At 39.6% G+C, this 23,974-nt stretch overlaps 1 protein-coding gene across 1 annotated transcript; it reads left to right on the forward strand.

Annotated features, from left to right (window-relative positions):
* The first annotated feature begins 71 nt into the window (after window positions 1-71).
* ube2h (ubiquitin-conjugating enzyme E2H (UBC8 homolog, yeast)) lies at window positions 72-23,974 on the forward strand. The gene is made up of 7 exons (XM_039601068.1): window positions 72-351; window positions 15,364-15,440; window positions 16,433-16,507; window positions 16,598-16,637; window positions 17,971-18,023; window positions 19,895-20,023; window positions 20,184-23,974. Exons 1-7 carry the CDS (start codon window positions 299-301, stop codon window positions 20,306-20,308), a joined length of 552 nt encoding a protein of 183 aa, XP_039457002.1. The 5' UTR covers window positions 72-298; the 3' UTR covers window positions 20,309-23,974.

The raw sequence follows: 23,974 nt of genomic DNA on the forward strand, positions 1-23,974 counted from the left end.
TACAAACATGGCCATTTATGGTGACGTTTAGGTCGCACATAATATGACGTCATTCGCGGAGGGATCCCGATGTCGGAACCATGGTCATATCGTTGAGAGGCAGTGAACGGCAGAGGTCTAGCGACAGCTCAGCTACTCATTAGGGCAGAGATACGTTGAAGTGGGAAGACGTCTCGCTGCGAGCATTTCTGGAGGCAAATGTTAACTTTCGGATAGTACCGTTTGCTAGACTGTCTAGCGTTCCGGGGGGGCTAGCTTTCAGCTTTCTCACTGGTGTTCTGCGGTGGAAGAAGCAAAAATGTCGTCTCCAAGTCCGGGTAAAAGGCGAATGGATACCGATGTGGTGAAACTGTATCCTTTCTGAACATAAACAACAGTCTCTCAATCGCTGTCTGGTCAGCTATGTGCTGAACAGTGTGTCAACGTTATATGAGTGAACTCTATTTATTGGTGCTGCTTGTTTTTCTTGAAACCCCCCTCAAGCAGAAAATGCTTTCACAGTGAATGACTGGTGTTTTGTGTAAACAACATTTTGCTAGCAAAGCCAAGTGTTAGCTATTTCTGTCCTGCGAACCTTCAGTCGCTTATCGGGACAGCTGTATTAGCTAATCAGATCGGTCACAGGTCCTTTCGGCATTTTTTTTTTCATCGCAATATTATTTCTTTGTAACTAACATTAGCTGTCTAGAGCTTGCTCTCCAGCTCTGAAAATTACTGCAATATCCGCACAGACGCCGACGTTTTTCTCCTTTTACAGAAATGTTTTGCTACACCACCAACAGATGTAGCAGAGGTAGACTACCTAAAACACCTTGTAGCAATTTGGTTTCTTTGTTCACTCCTCTGTTTTATGACGGGAATTAAAATCATACTGCCCCTTTCACACGCTTACACAGAACCTTGTTTACATAACGTAAGCCCAACTGAGAACGCTGCTGCTTTTGTTCTAGTCGCAAGACGTTGGCGTTATTGCTGCGTGTATAGCGATCCGGGTCTACCAAGCTTTGCTTTGTAACCCCACTAAGGGTTTGGTATGTGTGTTATTGCATCTGCCACTTGACAAGAAGACCTGTAACGAGCGTTGTTGAACTGGCGTGCTAGTCAGTTGGTTAATTTCAGCATCAAAATGGCCACCTGATCAGTGTCTCTCACTGTACTTCAGTGTCAACAGGCAAATGCATGCAGTACTAACTTGTCTCATTTTCGATGGGTGTTAACGTGTAGTTTTGGACATATTGGATTTGAAACTGAGTGTGGCAGCTGTTACGTGGTACAGCAGGTGTCAAGTCCCCTACAGTCGTTTTCACTGTGGAATGTTTGAACTTTTTGGCAGCATCTAGTGTGTTCTGCTTTTCAAGTCGTTGTCACCATGTTTACTCTTGCACCACTGCTTTATTTGTTTAGCTTCACTCAGGGCTGACAGAAGCAGTTATAAAAGTGAATCATAACGTCAGATTTCCAGTCCATACAATGTTCCAGAAGGAACAGTATGAACAAGTAGTTTTGTTTTTGTCCCAGCACAGTGGAAGCCAGCTTAATGATTGGGTAGCCTGTTACTAGCCGGAAACCACATGAGGGAGGGGCTTAGAACAGCTGATGGGATGGCAGTAAAAGCTTTGCAAATATGGGGTTAGAAGGGGGCTGGTCAGAATTAAACCAAAAACAAGGGGAAGTTGCCCCAACAGCTTCAAACTAATAGTTTAACAAATAAAATATTGACAGTGTGTTGTTTGTTTTGTTTTTGTTTTCAAGCTTGGGCTTAATTGAGTTATTTCTGCTTGTAGACCAATAATATATGACTCTTTGAATACTATTTATAGCATTTTTTTTTTTTTTTTTTTTACTGCAGTCAGAGATTGGTGATGAGTATGTGAAAACACATCTACACATCTTTTTTTTTAATCTACTTGTTTTGTCATTTTTGGCTTAATGCCTTGGACATTTTGCTTGTTTGAGCAAGTTTATTCTTCCCCCGCTCGACACCATTTATGTGTAGGGTGTAGCAACTGTGACAGGGTGCTGAAACGGACAGAACAAGAGTTGTAAAGGTTGTAGTGTGGACACACACACCCACACACAAAGCATTGCAGTGTAGTAAAACCCCTCTCCTTCTTGAGCTACTTCACTGACAGGCAAGAGCAGGTTTGCTAAATACCACCTGCTCAGTTTTGTACAGTGACCTGAGTGTTTAAACATACCATCCAAGACTAGTGGTCAGCAAGTGTTAAGAATGACAGCTATGTGTGTTTTAAATGTAGATCTTAAAGAGTTGGATTCGGTCCTGAGTGGGCAGGTCTCCAGATTCTAGTAGGCCCTTCTTCTAAACTATCAATAAGAACCTGTTTCTGTGCTTGCTATCAATGCATCTCCCCCTAGTGTAACCAAAACCTGAAACTCACACTGGCTTTTAGACACAGGCAGGTTCTGAGAGGCCTTGCACATTAATTTGCGTTGGCCACCGGAGAGCTGTGAATCTAGAACGGAGGCCGTGCGGGAATTCGTGAAAATGAATGTCAGAATGACCTTAACATGTAGCACCACTCAGTTAAGCTTTGTCCCAAGCCAGCCAATACTCTGCAGCCTGCTTTTATATGCTAGTACTCACTACTCTTTGTACAATTCTGTAAAGTATTCATAGAGAAGACATTAAGCGTTAGTTTACACTGACTTTCCACTGTAATGCGTCTTCCTGCTAGTTCGTTCCCTCCTATACAATCTGAGACAATATTTATTGACCGCTTCTTGACAGACTGGATTTCTTAAACATTAAATTAACATGAATTTCCTATTATCTGGATAACCTCTTGACATTTGGTATTCTGTCTTGGTCTCGGTCGGGCTGATTTTGGTGTAGAACACAATGTTCTTGAAGGAGCTTAGCACAGTGTGTCACTTCTAAGAGCTTTACATTCAGCCTGTTGTGTGGGATTGACTGCACATATTGTGGAGGAAGTTGTGCTGTTATTTGCATATATTCTTTATTGGTCTTGTTGTTTTACAAAGACTTTCAGGTGGAAAGCTCCTGGAATTTGAGCACAGGTGAATTACAAAGCGCTAAGCCTATTGTGCATGCTAAAACAGGCCATTTTAACAAGGCTCTTATTATTTTCTTCTCTCGCTTTTGCTTGGCATATAATTGACCAACAATAAGACTTGGACATCTTTACATGTGTCAATTCTAATTTATCTAATGTATTTGTTACGAAATCGGTCTGACAAATTCCTTGTATGCCTTTCAGTTAACACACTGCAAAATTGTTTATTTAATTAAAAATAGGAAAACCAACAGAGAAGAGTTTTAAAATGTCTCTTCTCTAGGCGGTAAAAATTTAATTAATATGAGATGTAAAGACTTGAGGTGTATATTCTGCTGTAAATAAAATTTCCCTCTATCAGAGGGGATGTTAGGACATCTGATGTCCTCAAAATGACATCCCAGCTGTACTTTTCAACCTTTCAGTTCCTGCTGGAAGGGCTCTCTGGAGCATGGCCACCAGCAATTTTTATTCAAGTCTGCTAAGAGTTGCGCAGAGGGGTGTCAGAGGCTTTAATCTGCCCCAGTATTCATCATAATACCTGATGTCAACATTAGCATATACTTCCTTTTATATTGAATCAGGTGATAAAGATGTTGCACATCACACCTCTCAACTTGCAGTTTTCAAGGAGAGCTCACATTTTTAGACTTTTTTTAAATTATTTTTTTAAGTAACTTTTTAGGCAGCAATCCTGATGTATTCACTTGTCCAGATTTTTTTTTTTTTTGTTTTTTTGATTGTCCTCTCCAAAGCATCCCTCCTCCCTTGCTAAGTGTAATACCAATCCTGAGCTTTATCTCCTCTCTGCTTAGTTTTTTTGGCCCATTGTGCCCTTGTAGAATGACATCCGGACAGCATCAGCAGTAGGTTCTTTTGTGTTTCCCATTTAGAGAAGCCCCTGTGACCCACCCCTCCCTCTCTACCTCCTGCTGCTGTGTCAGGCCATGTCACACAGTCACGGGCAGCTAAACTGCACTCAGTGCTATTATTGCTGGACTGAACTAACTAGATGCAGTTTATTGTAGGGAAGGAGCCAGCAGTTGTATGCTCTTTCCTGACTGATTAAATGGATGGCACAATGAACCCATGAGCAAAATGTGGAATGCCCTGGTCTGATGAGGAAGTTGCATAAGCTACCAGCATGCTTTGTTACTGGACTGGAATAACTACACAGTAGTTGACACAAAGAAGTTCATAGAAAACTTGCTAACCACAATTTTATTTTAATTGTGGTTGCAAGATAATGTGATGTACTGTAGGTATAAAAAGTGTTAAGCACAGTTGTCCTTTGCCTCAGTTACTCACCATACTATTAACCCCAAAGGCAAAATATCTGAAAGCATACAAAAAAAATCGAATCGAATTTAAAATTCGATTAAATATAAGTCTTGTCAAGATTTTGTGGGTGTTGAACCACGTGCATGATGCTGTCAGTTGACACAATTTTTATTTTCTTTATTTACATTTGGTGCATAACTTTGCATGTGTCACTGCAGGTGTCTTTAACACACATCATCCAACCGAGCTCCTGCTTTTTATTGTTTTTAGGAGTTTGTGAATGAATGCAAGGTAACAAAGTCAATTGTGTATAAGGCCCCTACTATTCAGGAGGCGCCACATTGATTGACAGTCCTGTTTTGGGGGTCCAGGAGCAAGGCATCGCTGACAGTAGGAGATTTGAGGCCCTCACTGTTAATCCCATAGTGCATACAGCGAAGCTTCCTGCACGCATGGCTGCGTTCCCTTGGAAAAACAGATGGACTGAAGTTCCTCTCTTTGTTTCGCATGATTTTTTTTTTTTTTTCCCCTAGCATTTGGGAGTTCAGCCTGGCTCTGTCACTCACATGCAGAGGTGCTTTAGTGTGGAAAATCAAAGGAGTGACAATGGGGTAACTAAGTTCGGTCATATAGGCCAGAGCCGCTGGATCTACTTGTTTAAATGTTGCAGTAAAACCACTACAGCTTTTATTTGCTCTAAATTAGCCTGCATATAAAGTAACAGGCCCTTATCAAAAAAATGCAACCTATACTTACACACCCTATACTTGCCTCGCTGTGCTAATCTGCTGTTGTTCATTTCTCGTCTGTGTCAAGTTGATAAAATTAACCCCGCGCGTTTCTCTAACTAAAGCGAATTTCACCTTAGCCATTTCCTGAAAATGTCTCTTGAATTTTTTTGTGTTTTTCTCCGTACAATAAGCAGCACATCTTGTTTATTAGATTTTCTCATTAGACTGCTGCTTCAGATCCAGGCCATTGTTTTTCTTGCCCTGGCTCAGTTTTGTGTTCATTAATGATCAACTCATTTGTATGTGCATGCACGTAGCTCAAATGCACGTGCGCACACACAGATTCTGTCACTACTGCTGTAAATAGACTGTTGATTTAGTGAAGGGCTGAGAGGAGGAGCAGCTGAAGGATTCACATTTGATTGCAGTGGGTGGGCTCTCATCTCTCACCAGTGAAGACAAAGAACTTAGTCTGCTCAATTCTGAGCTCCTCCGGCTCTCACACTGGGAGGTAGCCATCGGTATATTGAGACTTGCATCTCATGGAAACCAAATCTGCATTGCAAAGTGAATAATACATTTGGCTAACTCTTGCATGTTGAGCTGGCTATTTACGGTTTATTACTAAATGAGTAAGGGTAAAAAAAAAAGATTTTCAATTTTGCTGCAAGTGCAAGTTGTTGTCTTGTGCAGATGGCTTTTACATCTGGTGAAATTTGAAATCTGTATTATGTTGAAAAGGTTTGCCCAAGGTTTATTATCCTCAGGAGCAAATGATTGTGCATATTTGAGAAAGCAGTCCTGTTAAATGTGTAAAATTATAGACCTTGGATCTTTGAAGCAGAAATAAAACAGACATATTTATTTTTAATTTATTTCCCGTCCACCTTCCAGTGAGTGCGCCGCTTAACAGCTACCAGACATTTACACTCGGATTTCAGTTGAGTCAGGCCTTTGGGGGCATATGTCCATTGATATGTAAAGCCTGCTGCAAGATTTTCTTTTGCACAGGCCCCACACACCGGTCCTCCATCAGCATTCAGACTCTTTATGTGTCAGAAGGAGCCGGAGCTGATTCTAAAACAGACAGCTTAAGCCCAGCTTTGCTGAATAACACCACACTTGAGATTTAAACAACAACAAAAAAGCAAAGGATAGCCATTTCCATTCAACATTTCCAACATGCTCATTTTGTGGTGGGTGTAAAAGAATGCTTCTTTGTTTTTCTGAAGCACAACTAGACCTGCGCCTGTCCAAGGTGCAACCTGTTACCATTGAGCAGATGTACCTTTTGCATTGTTTAGCCTTTTAAATGTGAATTACCCCCCCTTTTTTTTTTTTTTTTTTTTAATTTAGCTGTGTGCCTAACAGCTTGCATGTTAGGCTGTTATCTATAAATTTTACAGTGTAAAATAGATCACCATATGGCCATGAGTTAAATGGTTGTGTTTTTTCAGTAAGTAACACAGGATATTTAGTCTGATTGTATCATGAAAAAAAATTAACTTTTGAATATAAAATATTAAATTCAGACCCATGTAGATGTTTGCTGCCCCCCAAAGGTGCTGTACTTGAAAGAAGCACATATTAGTATGTGTAAATAACTATAGAGTAGTAAAGTATAGTGTGCAGCTTAACAAATAGTGACATATTTTATCTATAGCAGGAATGCAGTTCACTAACTGTTTTGACATCTGGTATTAGTAACAGCCACCTTCAGTCACCATAATTATCAATCATCGTCTTTGCTCCCAAAGAGCCAGTCTGCACCCAAAAAGCATTCAGCTGTGTTGTACCCACTGCAGCAGTAGTGTGGATGCCAGCTTATTTTGCTTGTTATTTAAGCAGATAGTTAAGCTAACATAGCTTTTTTTTTTTCCAAGTGCTCTGGTGGAGTGAGCCATAATGCTGTTGTGGTATATTCTGGCTCTCTGCATTTGTCTAGAAAGGGGGTTCGAAATGCCCAATAATAAAGTGGAGAAACTATGCAAAAAAAATGACACTGAGAGAAGGTGAGGGACACAGAGATTCCTTCTATTCTTAGTGAGACGTTGGAAAGACAGGTTAGCAGTCTGCTTATTTCCTATCTGCTTCCACATTACTGATGTAGTTTGAAACGAATTATCAGTGACATTGTAGCACCAGAGGTTTTTACCTACAGCATTCACAGTTTCAGGAGCAATTTGAATCAAAATGAATTTGGTGCAAATCAAATTCTCATATTAGTAAAATGTTTGGTTTACTATTTAATTTATGTTGCTGTTGTTCTGATTCACTGTGTACTTCAGTTCCCCTTGTTGTGTACCTTGCAATCTTTGTAACCTGGTGAGCAGAGTCTGCCTCGGTGCACAAGCGTGGAAGCATATCTGCCAGCATTTCTGGTGTATATCACTACAGGATTGTTCAAGTAGTGAATAATGATAATAATAATAATATTTCATTTGACTTTTTTTGTTTGGCTTGTTTTACTTTGCAGACACTCTGAAGAACTCTTACTTAATGTGTTCTGCGTTGGATTAGATTTAACAGAGAGTTCATGTCATTTTATGAGCCAGTAAAGCAACTGGCAAGTTTACATATTATATAGATTAATTATTTACATCTTGTTAGATATAAAATGGGAGTGGAAAGATACTCTGTGTCGTATCACTCTTGTAAATAAAAGGGTGGTTTTGAGCCATCTGTAGACTAGTTGAATTGCAGCTGCAGGCCTGGTTCCGTTCTCATTTTCATTCCTCTTTAGCTGACCATGTATTCACAGGATTATCTGTCTACAGAGTCGATGAGCTGGGGTTTTAGTTTTTTGGGGTTTTTTGTTGTTGTTTGTTTGTTTTGTATTTTAATTTTAGTTTTGTTTTTTCAGGCTTCAAATCCCCATTAACACCAAGCTACATTTGTTTTTTGCTTTTGTTTTTTTTTTTATTTGTCTTTTCTTAATGAGCAATATCGGAAAATACCCTACTTGGGGAAAGTGTTTACCTCAGGGTAAGAGGGAGACTGTAGGTCAGTGAGGTTTTGTGGTGATGGCTGCAAGGGGAGAACAGTGTTTGTTTGGTGTTGAGTTGATTAAATCACTCTCTCTCAGAAACACCCTGCCTATCACTCGCTCTGCCTGCAGTGGCAGGATGGTTGCTGTGCTACAGTAGCTGCCTCTGTTTTCAGGCAGCAGAGTGTAGTGGAGGTCACACAGTAATCTTGCTCGGCTCGGCGCGGTGCACTAATACATACAAAGTTGAATGCACAAACACATCCAGATTTAAACATTGGACTTTAGCAGGAACAATGCACATGTACAGATAAAGTTGTATGCTGGCAGAGATTTTCAAAGAAGTAAACACTCATGGTCTCACGTGCTCACATGCCTAATTCATGTCTCTCAATCCATTTTTAAATAGGAGGAACAGTCTTGTTGGTCACATTGACTTTGTTGTCTGTTTCTGTGTTTTTCAGCTAAATGTGGTTGCTGTCTGTTTTTCTGCAAATTGCAGCTTGTATTCATAGAAATAATAGTTTTCTACATCTAGTGGTTAATGGGTGTGAATGTGTGTTTCTTTCGGTAGTTTATATTTGTCTCTCGGTGTAGGAAGCCTACCTATTGCATACACCCTGAGGGCAGCTGCTATATTTCCTGCCTTTCATCTCCAAGGCCTTTGATTGTATATTTTTTGCTACAGTCTGTGTCTGAGGGAGTGAAGTAATGTAGAGATGACTTTCTTAGAGTTCCTCATCTCCAAACAAAGAAATATAAATATGGTACTCTCTTTGTAAGTTGTAAGTTTTTCATTGAAAAAGGAATTTGTAGCGTGATATCTTTCACTTCACTACTTTACAACTTGCCTCTGATCCTTTCGCTTCAACAATTTTCTATAATTTTTACCACATTCCGAAGTCTGATTCTTACTTACTGATGAGGAGGAATTTTAGGACAATCATTCATTTCTTCTAGTGCTGTGTCATATCCTTCGTGGTAATACCAGTCTAAATTTTGAAGTTATATAAAGGTGTTGTATCGCTTTAGCATTGCCATGTTAGGTTTCCTTGTACGCACAACAGCTGGATGAGCCTGGACATGTCTGAGAGCAAGGGCTACAGTGGTGTGAAAAGGTGTTTGCCCCTTCCTGTTTTTCTGTTTTAACTGTTTGTCACATTTAAATGTTTCAGAGCATCAAACACATTTAAATAATAGACAAAGATAACACAAGATGGCACAAAATGCAACTTCTTATTATTAAGGGGAAAAAAAGCCCTACATGGCCCTGTGTGGAAAAAGTAACCTCTAAACCTAATAACTGGTTGGGCCACCCTTAGCAGGAATAGCTGCTATATTTTCCAGCGCTATGGAGGGATTTTATCCTACTTGTCTGTGCAGAATTGTTGTAATTCAGCCACATTGTAGCACGGTGGCACGGTGGTTAGCACTGTTGCCGCACAGCAATCCTGAGTTCAATTCCACCATCAGGCAGTTGTTTCTCCCGGTTTGTTTCCCTCCGGTACTCCGGCTTCCTCCCACCGTCAAAGACATGCAGTTTAAGGGGATAGGTTAATTGGATAATCCAAATTGTCACTAGGTGTGAATGTGTGAGTGAATGTGAGCGTGAATGGTTGTCTGTCCCTGTGTGTTGGCCCTGCGACAGACTGGCGACCTGTCCAGGGTGTACCCGCCTCTCGCCTATGACAGCTGGGATAGGCTCCAGCGCCCCGCGACCCTGGAAAGGATAAGCTTCAATGGATGGATGGATGGATGGATGTTGGATTTTCGAGCATGAACTGCATTTTTAAGGCATCTCAATCAGATTTAAGTCAAAACTTTGTCTGGGCTATTCCAAAATCTTCAATTTGTTTTTTGCTTTTCTTAAGCTATTCAGAGGTGGAATTAATTCGCTGGTGTGTTTTGGATCATTTTCCTGCTGCAGAACCCAAAGTCCACTTCAGCTTGAGGTCACAAACAGATAGCCGGACATTGTCCTTCAGGATGTTTTGGTACACAGCAGAATTCAGGTTCCATTTACCACAGCAGGTCTTCCGGGTCCTGAGGCGGCAAAACATCACACCAGACCATCACACTACAACCACCGTAATTTGCTGTTGGTATGATGATGATGATTTTCTGAAATGCTGTGTTACTTTTACGCCAGATGTAAGGGGACATGCACCTTCCTAAAAGTTCAGCTTTTGTCTCGTCAGTCCAGAGAATATTTTCTCAAAAGTCTTGAGGATCATCAACATGTTGTCTGGCAAAACTGAGACGGGCCTTTATGTTCTTTTTGGTCAGTGCTTTTTGTCTTGGACCTCTGCCATGCAGCCATTTTTGACCAGTCTCTTTCTTATGGTGGAGTCATGAACACTGACCTTACCTGAAGCAAGTGAGGCTAGCAGTTCTTTGGATGTTGTTTTGGGGTCTTTGGGACCTCCTGGATGAGATGTCGACTCCTGGGAAGCTTCACCACTGTTCCAAGTTTTCTGCATTTGTGTATAAAGGCTCTCACCGTGGTTCACTGAAGTCCCAAAGCCTTAGATATGGCCTTGTAATCCTTTCCAGACTGATAGATGTCAGTGACCTTGTTTCTCAGGTGCTTCGCTAGATCATTGCCCAGTGTGTTGTTTTTTGAGATCTTTTAGCCTCCTGCACTTTGTCAGACAGGTTCTATTTCCTTGATTCAACAGGTCTGCAAGTAATCACGCCTGGGTGTGTTTAGTGAAACGGAACTCAGATATCCAAAAAATGTGGTTAATTACAGTTTAACGAGGTTTGCAATTACTTCTTTACACGGGACCAGGTAGGTTTGGATGACTTTTCTCCCTCAATCAATGAAATCCTCATTTAAAAACTGCATTTTATATTTACTCAGTTTAGCTTTGTCTAATGTTAAAATTAGTTTGATGTTCTGAAACATGTAAGTGTGACAAATATGCAAAACGCTAAGAAATCAGGAAGGAGGCAAACACTTTTTCACACCACTGTATATGTTGGCCTCATCAAAGATTTAACATCTAAAAGGGACCACCTTCAACATCCTCCAAAAAGCACAGTGCTTTACCAAATATGGAAGAAAACTGCGTCCGCTAGATGTTTCTGCTCTTGAGACAAAAACGCACACCAGGCTACAAAGGTAGAGATACGTGCACCTGTTGATCTGTGACGCAATAATAAAATGACTCAACCGAGCAATGGCTAGCTGTCCATATGACAGGTAGAACAAATGGTGAATGGAAATCATTAGTGTGGTTGCATGGTGGAAAATTAGGACTTAAAGCAACATCCCAGGTAGAAAATATTTTTCAGTCTTATGGGGGAGGGGGGTTGTTTTAGGAAATGTTATTATAGATTGATGAACACCCAAGTCTTTAGAGTAGCTGCTGCTTTAGTCTTTCGAGCTCCAATAGCAGGTTTTATATCCCATTCATTTACAGGTTAGGACATAATTAAACTTCCAAACTCTCTGACTCTCATTTGTGCTTGTGGTCGAGTTGTTGGTGCAGAGGATCGCATACTTTTTCTAGCCTGGCATGTTGATGACGTGTAAGGTAAAACAGTGTGCATGTTATTAGCTTAGTCAGATTGCATGTGATTTATAATTCTGACTTGGATGAAGCTCAAGTCACAGTTTATGTAATTAAGGCTGAAATCCTGGTAGTTTCAGGCAAAACTGTAAATAACTGACCTGTGCAGTCAGTTTGATTGGATTGCACGTCATTATCCTTTAATGGCACATATGAATTGGATCAGATGAATGGAATTGGCTTTTCCTCGACCCCTGCTGTTCAAAAACGGCAAGAGACAGGAACATGCTTTGAAAATAGCCAGTGCCTCCCATCACTAGATCAACAACTGCTGTCTCCAAGAGAGAAATGTTTGAGCATATTTGACGCCACATTGTTTGACAGTATGCTGTTTATGATTCTCCGTCGTGTTTGTTTTCTGTACTTGGAACAAGGCTGGTTGCGAGGGGATATTTTGATCCTGGGTCAGACAGGGATAGAGGCCTGAGTGGACCAGAAAGAAAACAAGACATGTCTAGACCACAACTGTAAATGCTATTTACTGCATATTTTTACATTTAAGTATTTAAAATGTGCTTTATAGGCTACAGAAGAAATATCAGGACAACACTGACCTTAGTCCTGGAGTAACAAGGTAATTTTTAGTCTGAGAGGAGCTCTTTTATACCTTTTTTTTCATTGCTTTTTTTTCATGTCTACACTGTGTTATTAAAGAGTGAGCTGGCATGTTGTAGTCAGTATATCCTTATAATAAAGTCTGGTAGTGACACTGTGTTAACAAAGGAATTTAGGTTACAGTTCAAGGCTTCCTGTGATCTGTGGATTTATGTATGTTCTCCTAGCTTGATTGGGCTCTGTGTGTTGGATTATATTTATTGACTTACCTGTTTATGTGATTTTAACTATATAAATCCAAGGTGAAGGGTTGGACAGACTATCTTTGCGTGGAGGCGGCACAAGAAATTATATAACTCTGTAGTTAATTGTCCTTTTCCCATTAATTCTGTTTGGGTATTTGAGTTTACCCATGCTGGGTGACAAATTATTTAGTTATATTTTAGTTCCCGCTTATTTATTTTAGCACTTCATATTATAACCTCTTAAGATGAGGTGCAACATTTAAGTGTGTTGTGCTTTTACACCGCATGCTTATACCTTTAGAGCCTTTTGTGATCAAAGTGTGTCTTACCATGTTTTCAAGATGTTAAGGATACAAAGTATCTCATGTTACATCTAAATGCACACAAATCAGTCACATGTTCTTAAAGGGATACACATGTAAATGTTGCAGAGGTTCTATTTCCTCAGTGTTTCTGTGCTTGTTTACATTGTTTATTCGACTTACTTGCCAAATCTGAACACGGTCTACTTCAACAAACAAAAAAACAAAAACAAATCTAGAGTTGAGCTCAGTTAAGCTAGTAAGTTGGTTGGCTGTGTTTTTCACATTCCATCTCAATCCATCAAACAGTTGGGGAATTTACAACTTCCCTCTGTTCTTACAGACATGCCAAAGTCCTTTTCTGTAGTGTGAGAACATTGTCAACAGAGACCTATAGTTATTTATTGGGTAGAAAAGGCTATTGGGTTAGACCAGACAGATGGAAAGAATCGCATCAAAGTGATATTAGTTTTGAGCTTGTGTCTGAGAGAGATTCTTCTTTGAGACCTTTGAGATTCTTCTTTCCTTCATCTTTAGGTTAACTGAATCAGTCAGTGGGTCAAGTGTACTCTACGCTTTAGCCTTTTTAGCCTAAATTAAAAAGCTGGAATTCATATTGCATTCATGTAATTCATATTTTTGTCTTTTAATTTTACAATAGAAATTATAACAAAAAATTCAAATCTAGAGTTGACAGATGCTGAAACTGGGTGAATCTGTGGCTACATGTGAATGCTGTTTCCTTATTAGATGAAAACTGATAGATTTTAGATGGATGAAAGGAAGTTACATGTCATTGGTGTCTCATTATCATCTCAAATCCATCAAACAGTTGGGGTAATTTATATAGCAACTTTTTCCTGCCTCCTTATCAACTGTTCTTACAGACATGCCAAAGTCCTGTTTCTGTAGTTACTGTTGTTTTAGAATCACCCACCACCTTTTCTGTTCCATACCACAACACACAGTCTGAATCGTCCTGTTCCTTGTCGACCTTTTAGATTAAATTTAGATAAAGAGCAGAACTAGAATAAAATGAGGAATTATGCATGTGTGAGCACTGAAATATGATGCAGGAGTTGTGTTTCTTTAGACACTGGGCTTGTTTATGTTTTCCTAGTGACCTTTAGATGAGTATTTAGTTCGCCTTGGATTTTGCATCGGAGACCCTCATAATGCTTACTTGACTCCAGTGCGAGTCAGAACAGAGAGGTTCCTCTTCTGTCTGAAAATGACACATTTCCTTGTTGAAGCCAGGGATTCAATCTGCTCCTAAGAGTCTCTACCAGAACTTAAAATAACCTTCAGTTTGATTTAACCGTTTGGGGTCAGTGATGCTGCTAATTAGATCCACACTAAATCAGGATCAACAAGACAGCTGCTTCTGTTCGCTGTGGAAAACGGTGATTCGTGTTTTTATTATGATCTCCTTTGGTCACATTTAGGCAAAGTGATTTTTTGGTTTTGTAAAAACAGCGGTGATCCAGAATGCTTAGTGTGATAAGCACTTATATCCATCTGTAATGTGAGGTCACTATTTCTTTTTCTTTCTTTTTTTTAAAGACTTTATCTATGTCATAATTATAGCTATGACTGGAGTAGCAGATGAAAACACAGGCTGTTTTCTTTACTAACACCTTTCTTTTAAAAAACAAAAACAAACAAAAACCTGGCTCATGGTAAAAACAGGAAATCATTGTTTTTGCAAATATTTGTAAATGAAACTTCAGACAACACATCAAATGTATACATATTGTTTTAGTTTGATCCCAGAAACAAGTTTAGGCTGAAAACATTGAGCTGGATTGTGAAAAATACATCTCATCTCAAACATCTCATAGCTAATTGGGCTCATTAGTGACATGACTGGGTATAAAAAGCATCCCATGGAGGTTTTCACCACCGTATGAAAGACTCCCTGGGAGCATTAGTGCAGCTCACATGGGTAGCTTTCACGTCTGTGAAGGCACCAATAATGCTCAACAATATATATAGGTTTTTCAGCAACATATGACACTATAGAAACCTCCTTTTCTGATATTACCAGTATTAACTGTATATTTTGGACTGTTGGGCTATCAGCTCCATCAGTTACAACTATGACAAGTGACTAAAATTCGCATTTCAGTTTGTACACATGCATACAGCGAGTACTGTGTTTTGTCAGAAGTATGTGTGGTAATATCAAGTTCTAGAAAGCCAAGGTGCTCATGGAGAGTCACACATGGAAAAGAGACTTGGAATAGTTAGCAGATGAAGGATGGGTGAACACTTCAGTCGGCATCCTGATGTTAATTCAGTGTCCGGAGGGGCATGGCATTGAGCTATTAGTTGCCATAGATAACGCCTCTCCAGGATTATGGATTAAAACAATAAAATTATTATCATTTGTTAAAAGCTGTCATTCCTCTTTTTAGTCTTCATAATTCACACTGATACAGACAATCATGTCAGGTAGGAGAGAGGAAACCAGTCAGGTTATTCTTGTGCATTGGTCTACCATGCTGGAAAATATGTGATGATATATTACACAGGAAGCAACCACAGCTCACTGACTGTTTCTACAGAAGCCAAATTAAAGAATCAGTCCTGCAGGTCTGTGTTTGTTTATGTGTATGCTGTCGTGAAGCAATTCTCCTTAACTGTCCTACAGCATCGAGAGCAAGCATGAAGTCACCATCCTCAGTGGACTCAATGAATTTGTAGTGAAGTTTTTTGGACCACAAGGAAGTAAGATTTTCTCCTTTCATTTTTTTTTTTGTTTGTTTTGTTTTTTCTCATTCCACAGACACTTTGAATATTCCTTCTTCTTACTCAGTAACATGTTCTAAAATAATTTAGGGGTTATTTTCATCCAGGGTACCTCTTTTTCCTTGAATGCTGTACTATTAAGCAAGCATTTTAATGTATTTTAAACCAGCTATTAACATGAGTGCCATCGCCATAAAAACAAATGAGATGCTAAGATTGATCTCCAGAGCATGAAGTGACAGTAAATGTGTTTGTGAGAGCAGCCACTGCAGGAGTATCAGTCAGTCTCTTTGTTTAGAACATAAAGAGCTTTTTCACAGCAGGCAAGAAACGCAAAACGCAAAACTAGAGCTGAGGCCACAAAGTGTAAAACGGAAAGGAGCTAGACTTGAACAGGCTTGAGGGGAATTTGGATGAGGAGTGTGGCCTCATCAGCAGGAAATACTTCTTTCATATGCTACTTGTAACATCTGTCACACTAAAACCACTGTCACTTACACATCAGCAAAGAGGGGAAGTGTGTATTTGACCCTGTTTATGTTGCCTCGAAACAATGCCAAATAAAGGGGAACTGTTGTGCCCATTGCTGCTCAACCATCATGTGCGTTATCTGTCATGTATGTGCTTCTCAGTTTCAGCACAGCACATGAGGGTCCTGTTACACACAGCTATTTTGGGCAAGCACCAAACACCCCCACAGAATCCGAGTCGCTTCCTCTTTGATGTCAGCGTATTATTTGAAGAGATTTGGAAGTAAAGATTTCTCCTGGGCTGAAGTGCATTACTGCATAAAATGACAGAGACGTGATGAGGGAAGCTCATGTGTAGCAGAGAAAATTGATTATAACACTGTTTTTAAATCCATTTAAATACACGAAGGATGGAAGATGATGTTGAGGCGAATAAAAGTCTGTCGTCTGCACTCAGCTTTGTTCTTTTGTTATGTTTCTGTGTCCCCTCCTTATGTACAGCACCGTATGAGGGAGGCGTGTGGAAAGTGCGAGTAGATCTTCCTGATAAATACCCATTCAAATCACCATCAATAGGTACGAACTCTAACTCTACTTTACATCCAGACTTATTAGTCTTAATTTTAGTTTTTAGCATTGTCCTAACTTACTTCATGTCTTTTTCAGGATTCATGAACAAGATTTTTCATCCCAACATTGATGAAGCGTAAGTTGATTTCAGTCATGTATGCTGCACCATTTCAGACTATTAATGCAAGTATTGAAGCTCAAGAGTTCATATTTGTATGTTGTCACGCCTTTAATATAATAAACTAAAAATCTTGATTTAATTTATTAGTATTTTGCTATGTTTTGTTTCAAGTCTTCTTCTATTTTCATTGTTTTGAAAATGTTCATGTTAAAATGTGAAAAGGATTAACCTAACTCATTTATAGCAGCGCCAATGGCCATCACGTTCATTTTATGCTTAATGTTCATAGACGACAAAATTAATGTCTGAAAATGTTTGAGTTAGATTGAAAGGGCAGTAGGTAGAGTAGCTCATCTACCAATCGGAAGGTCGGTGGTTCAATCCCTGGCTCCTCTAGTGTGCATGTCGAAGTATCCTTTAGCAAGACACTGTACAACTGTGAGTTGCCCCAAGGTGCATCCGTAAGAGTGCGAGTGTGCGAACGTTAGGTTAAAAGCGCTTGTACAAAGATGAACGGTGGATTGGACTAGCTTTGAGTGGTCAAATAAAGAAAAGCACCATATAAATACCAGTAATACTGTTTCACTGTGATTTCCAGTAATCTTTGGGCACCAAAAAATGATGGCAAAAAAGAGAAGCAGAAAAATATTGGCCAAACTTAACATTGACCAAAAAATTCAGAATTGCTGTGTTTTTCTTTGCTTATGTTGGTAAGTGCATTTGTACCTGCTTGGTCAAGCTCTTTGCTTTTCTGAGTCCGTAAATCCACTGTCCATAAAGGTGGGTCCGTGGGAGGACCTGATGAGCAGGAAAAACTTGTGCCTCCTCCCCATATGTGACAGTGTAGCGTTTCAAATACCAAAAATAGCAGGGCATCCAGGCTGTTCTCATCAGCAAATGATGGCAAGTTTAATAGAAACATTTTATTAGCCAGTGGGTAAGATCTGTAATAAGTGCATTTATATAACTGCTGATCTGTGGCTAGGACCATGTCAACAATAACAATCTAAAGCTTAAATTACTGAAACTTGACATGAGCTTACACAGCAACTTGGTTTTAGTTATATATTTAGTAGGGACAGGCCGTTCTGGTCACATGATATATCACAACTTTCAGAATTGACAGGAAATGTACAGTTGAATGCTCACAGTTTACTCCAAAGCTGGTGGGAAGTACACCTGTTGCATCTAATTTTGCATTTCTCTTAACAAATGTGAAGACATTTTCAAAACAGGCTGGCCCTCTTGTAGGAAAAAGAAAAACTCTGCGTAGCAACATACACAGATTCCTCCTTGCCTGCCTTCGGCCTTTTAACCTGTAACTCTCTTTTCCCTCTCTGTTTCCCAGATCAGGAACGGTGTGCTTAGATGTCATCAACCAGACATGGACAGCCCTTTATGGTGAGTGACTACGCTCTGTATGTGTCTGTATTGAGTTCCCTCTCTGAGGGTCGTGTGATTATGTGTGAAGAACTGGACACAGTGCCATCCGCACAAAATAAATACTGGCGTCTCCTCTTTAGCAAATGGTGTACTGTTGCTCTTTAATCTACTTACTGTGGAGAAAAGTGAGCACTAACAAGGTAATACTCTCAACCAGTAAGGTCAGAAAACAGTCACCTTCGACAGGAGTGAGTTATTATCTGTCAGCTGTGGAAGATATGCCCACATATACATGATGGGAGCAATTATACTCACTCAGTTACTTTTCCTCACTGTTGCTGGTCTCCCTGCTTCCCTGACGTTCCTGTGCCCTTCTCTCAGTAAAATTCCCCATTAATTTCCCATAACATCCACTTCACAGAGTTAAAATAGCTGTTGAGTAGTATAAATGACTTTACAGTAATATACCTAGCAGATGTTCCGGCATCCCTTGGTATTTATTTTAGCTCGTGTTCCTACTCAGGAGAATACTGAAACCCTAAATGCTATTTAGAGAACCAATAAAAATGAACTGAGAATTCATTTGGTCTTTATTATTTTCCAGCGAATGTTTGCATTTGTGTGGATTACTGTAGGTTTTGTTCTGTCGGATGTTTTAAAAAAACAAACAAAAAAACAAAAACAACAAAACAAACCCCACAGAAATAAGCCAAATGACAGGAATAGGCCAGTCAGCCAAGCATTGTGTAATGAGCCTATACAAAGGAAGAGGGAGCAAAAACATTTGATTTAATCTTGTAAAAACCAAAAACAGTGGAAAAGAACTGGGGGAGTATTTGCTTTCCTTACATAAATGGACCCAACAGTGACACCTAGGAGATGAAAGTGTCATCTCAGGTTTTGTGCTCTCCCTCAGCTCTGAGAGAACTAGCTGAGACCTAGTGAAAAGTGGTGGTTTGGTTTGGTTTTGTTTTGTTTTGTTTGTATTTGTTTTTTCCTGTGTGAGTTTATCAAGCTCAGAATTTCGAGTTCATCCCCAACTAACCCTTTTTAAATTAAGCTAAACTAAGCTATGACATGGTGACTCAACAAGAGCACCCAAATGTTTATTGGGCACATAACGGAATGACATTTCTTTACCAGATTTATTCAGATTAGAGGTTACATTTACGTGCCCGAAAATAACAGCGATTAAATGAACACCAGTTCATATCGAAGAGCTTTATAAGGTTACATGCTTTGGGGGCAAACCCTAAAACTGTCAACCTGGAGTTGGAGCAGTCCACTTTCAAAGGCAATGGTAGAGTATCCAGTGGAGAGACATGGTACACAATGAGAGTATTGGAGAGTTCTGTGAAACACATAAACCTCTGGATTGTTGAATTAACGCATGCACACATTAGAGCATCAGACCAGGCATCTCTAATCATTATTACAGTAAAAATGTAGGTAAGTGTACGTCTGTGTTTCTTGGTTTACCATATCTAATGTGAATTAGCTTCTTTTTTTTCCCAGGGCTTTGTTGGGATAAGCCAGATTATGTTGGCAGTGTGGATTAATGAAGCTGCAGTGTTATGTAACTTTAAACATGAATGATAGATCTGTGTCTTGGAAAGGAAAACAAAATTTTAAGAATTATTTGTAAAAAATACATAAATTCTAAAGCGCCATTTTTAAATCAGGTTTTCCTGGTGACTCTAGAACTTCAGTCGTAACCAGTACATAAAACTGCATGTAAAGCTATGATGCTCTCACCCCATCCATTTAGAGATGCTTAAAAAAAACTCTTCAAACAACTGTCTTGATGCATTACCAAAATAGTTGCTTAGTAACTAGAAAGAACTAATTTCTTTCCTTGGGTAAAGTGATAATGTTTCCTTTTTCTTCAGATTTGACCAACATCTTTGAGTCGTTCCTGCCCCAACTGCTGGCCTACCCAAACCCCATTGATCCCCTGAACGGAGATGCAGCTGCCATGTACCTTCATCGGCCAGAGGAGTACAAGCAGAAAATCAAAGGTTCAACCTAATGAAAATATGCTGCCTGCAGCAATCCATTTTTTTTTTATCCAGCAGAATATAAATTTGTAGAAGTATTTTCCTTTCAGGAGGTTTGCCTTTTTCATTGCAGACCAGCCGTCTCACCTTTTAAATCTGTTTTCTCTATTTCCTTCCACAGAGTACATTCAGAAATATGCAACAGAGGAGGCTCTGAAGGAGCAGGAAGAGGGGGCAGGCGACTCTTCATCTGAAAGCTCCATGTCTGACTTCTCAGAAGACGAGGCCCAGGACATGGAGTTGTAGTAATAGGAGGGTTCCCCCATCCCGCCCCCTGCCCCCCCCTTAACCCCCACAGAGACTATATTTGATTTCCTAACCATGAGAAAGCAGACTTATAATATTCATATTTAAACAAGTTGATTTTTTTATTATTATTATTACTACTAAACAAGGATTTTTATGGATATATAGCCTTTGGTGTGTTTGACCTCCCCTCCCATTCTGTAGCCGTTTCTCCTCACACGCATCCACGTTCTCTGCCTGTCAGTCTGCTCATTTGTGTGGTGCGTCATCTAAGAAGCTTCCATGTGAACATCTGATTTCTCTACACAAATCCACTTCATAAAACTTCCCTTTTAACCTCAGTGACATATAATTTCCTTTCTTTTCCCATAATACCAGTTGACTCTGACCATTTTTGTTAGTTGGTCCCCATCACAGCAGGTTAGGTCTTACTTGCCCTCTCTGGTGTACATCACCACATTTTTGGGGGGTTTGTTTTGTTTTTTAAATGCACACAGTGACACACAAGTGTCCGAGCACATTTTATATGAAGTGCAGTGCCAATAGACGCTAACAAATCAACCTGGAATACCTCTTAAGCATATCTCTTAAAACATATTATGAGAATATGAAATAGTTTTGGGGGTTTTTTTTATCATTCAGTTCAGATTCTACATGGCCTGTTACATTACTCTTTGTTACTCTGTTGACCTGCAGCCGCCTGTATACGTTTGCTGACCTGTTTTAGCTGCTCTCCCTTTAAGTCAGCCTCCTTATGATTGGCTGCCCATGATAAACAGCAGGCGGAGCTTCTTGTGCTCCTAGCCAGAGCCGTGTACATCATGCAGAGCCAAGAGTAGGAAAACAAAAACGTATCAAAGCGAGCATTTAGAGCAGCCTTTTCATGTAATGTCCTCACTATGTGAAACTACATGTTTAATGTGAGAATCCAACGTAATGCATTATAAGCAACAAACTAAAGATCTGTTTTGTACAATGTATGCTAGCTGCACAAACTGTACATGTAAGACCAGCGCACACAGGCAGTGAAGACAGAAGGTAGCTCTAATATAGGTTTTCTTTTGTGGGCATTCTGGTCAGACTCTTTTGGTATTTTGGGAACTAAAAATAGACCAGAGCTACACTTTAACCATCTGACCGTATGCATTTTATACTCCACATCAGGAGTCACCTCAAACACACGAGCACCAGACTGTGTCATTGTGAAGGGAGGCCTCTGTATTACAATCAGCTGTATTTGTGTTTTGGAAACGCATTTCTAGTAGCGTTATTGGTCCTGGGGAACTTTGCTGACTATATAAATATTTTTTTAAAAGGAACAGCATTCAAGTCTGTTTTAATCTCAGTAAAAAGCAACAAAAAATGGTCATATGGTTACTGAGTGGATCTGAGTGAAATTAAAGAGTAATTTGTCCCCCTCCCTATTGAGGTTAGTGTTGTATCAGTCTTCCTCACATTCCACTGTTACTCGGGATTTGCTCCAATGCATGCTCTCCATGTTGGTCTGACTGGTACGTAACCCCGGTGGTGTCGAGTGGACTGTCTGCTTACAAGAATCTCTTTTTGGATTACGAAATACGAGCCCTGTACATGATAACTAAACTGTACAGATCTGAATTCCTAACTTTAAAATCAAACAATGGAACACACCTTGTGTTATTCACTGTGGACTGTGGCAGGTGAAGATGTCCATCTATGATGCGTGGAAAGGAATTGCAGTCACATTTTTGAGTTTTGACACTTGTTTTTGTTTTTTTTCCTTTCCATACTTTAATTTCTTGCCATTTTTTTCCCCCAGTTGGGGGGGGTCAGCACGCTTGGTTTGTTTTTTTTAAATCTTGGTTGTTTTTTTTTTTGTTTTTGTTTTGTTTTTTGTACAGCGTATACCTTGTACAGTGAAAAGACACCTCTCTGTAGCCTCATGAAAATTCAGTGTTAACCCAAAAACACTGACTTAGTGTTGCTCACGGAGGCTAACGCGGCAGACGGACTACCTAGAAAACCTTGAAATGTATTCACTTCTTAGATTGCAGTAAGAATCACTGGTCGCTTTGTGGCGGATTGTGGATCCCAAGTGAAAGATTCAAGGCAGAGTTTCACTTGGGAGGTCACCTCATCACCTCTGATTTCGACTCCCTCTTCTGTGCCTCATCATAAAAAGGAAGTCCACAAAAACCACGTCTTCAAAAAGCCATGAAGGTCATTCATTTAAAAACTAAAAAGGCACATCACTTTAACCTACCATCTTCTCCTGTTTCTGCGGTTTGATCCTATACAATTTGTGATTGGACGTCTAAATTTTCAGTCTGTTGACAATTAGGGGAATTACCCAGGGCTGCGAATGACAATAGGGTTTATTTGAGCTAATGTAGGATTGTTAGACTTGTATGGCTCAGGTTTGAAATTCAGTTGGGCTGTATCTTGGATAGTGATTAACATTTTCACCCAGGTGATAATGAAAGGATGGAAATCATGCTAATGTTTGTTGAGCAGTGTTTTTGACATGTCACGATAGTTAGTTTTACCGACTTCAACTAAACATTTGCTACATGGCTGTATTACAGATAGCGTTACATAGTTTGGTATACTTACCTGATAAAGCATCGATGCGTCATCTGATTCTTAGTCTGTTTTGTGGTTATATGTGAGATGCCCCATAAACATGCCTGCTCGTCATCATCTTTCAGATTCAGAGTTGTACAGGGGTGTGTGTGTGAGTGTGAGAGAGATTTGAATCTAGGATGACCTGTAGTGAGCCTGATAGATCTAACTGTACTGAAATCAAAAGTGTGGTTCAGCCCTTTTCAAGACGTTGGGTTTTCTCTATAAGCATGATCTATAACATAGTTCTGTGCTCTTTTGAGTGCAGACGCCTCCATGGTTTGTTTTTAATTTCTGTTCAGTTTGACCGCTTTGAACCCGGGATTGTTATTCCTTTAATCCGCCCTGAGGAAGTTTTGAATGTCAGCTTGGGGTAGCTCTCGGCAGAGCTAACCTTTGCTATAGTTGACACATTCAAGGCAGTTGAAAGCAAAGTGAATGTTATACATTATTTTGTGGTGAGGTTTGTGATGCACATCAAAAGCTAAACCTTACCCATGGTGTGTGTGTGTGTGTGTGTGTGTGTGTGTGTTTGTTTTTTTCTCCCCCCCTCTTATACAGCAAAATAAAGAAAAAAGAAAAATTGTGTATTCGCACAGAGAGGGACCCCCTTCTTTTTTTTTTTTTTTTTTAAGGGTTTTAAACTTGGTCCCTGTTGGTTTAGCTATGGTTCAGCTACACTGATAAGAATTTCATGTTAAGGTTTTTGGGGGGTTTTTTGTAACAAGCAACTCAGAAATCTTGTTTTACTTGACATCTGTGCAGTATTGTACTAATAATGTACTAGATCCAAGGTGACAATTGTAATAAAAATGGCACATTATGATGCAGCAGTGCTACAGGGAGTTAATAGTTAATTTTTATCTTCTTTTGTCTTGCCCCACCCCCCTCCAAAAATCATAAGATTGGTTGTCAGGATTATTTGCAATAAATTGATGATATACTCAGCTGTGGCCTGGTGTTCCTCTGGTAAACAATCTTCTCAATGGCCAATCTTATTTTACTGATAGCTGCCTTTTTTTTTTTTTTTTTTTTTTTTTTGAATTCGAGTTATCTTTAACTTAA

This window comes from Oreochromis aureus, linkage group 17 (assembly GCF_013358895.1).
Source record: "Oreochromis aureus strain Israel breed Guangdong linkage group 17, ZZ_aureus, whole genome shotgun sequence".
Taxonomy (NCBI): Eukaryota; Metazoa; Chordata; class Actinopteri; order Cichliformes; family Cichlidae; genus Oreochromis; species Oreochromis aureus.

Excerpts from the sequence above, each read along its gene's own strand:
- ube2h (XM_039601068.1), top strand. The coding sequence starts at position 299 with ATGTCGTCTCCAAGTCCGGGTAAAAGGCGAATGGATACCGATGTGGTG. Across the intron at positions 16,638-17,970 it reads CATCCCAACATTGATGAAGC|ATCAGGAACGGTGTGCTTAG; the intron begins GTAAGTTGATTT and ends TCTGTTTCCCAG. Across the intron at positions 18,024-19,894 it reads GACATGGACAGCCCTTTATG|ATTTGACCAACATCTTTGAG; the intron begins GTGAGTGACTAC and ends CTTTTTCTTCAG.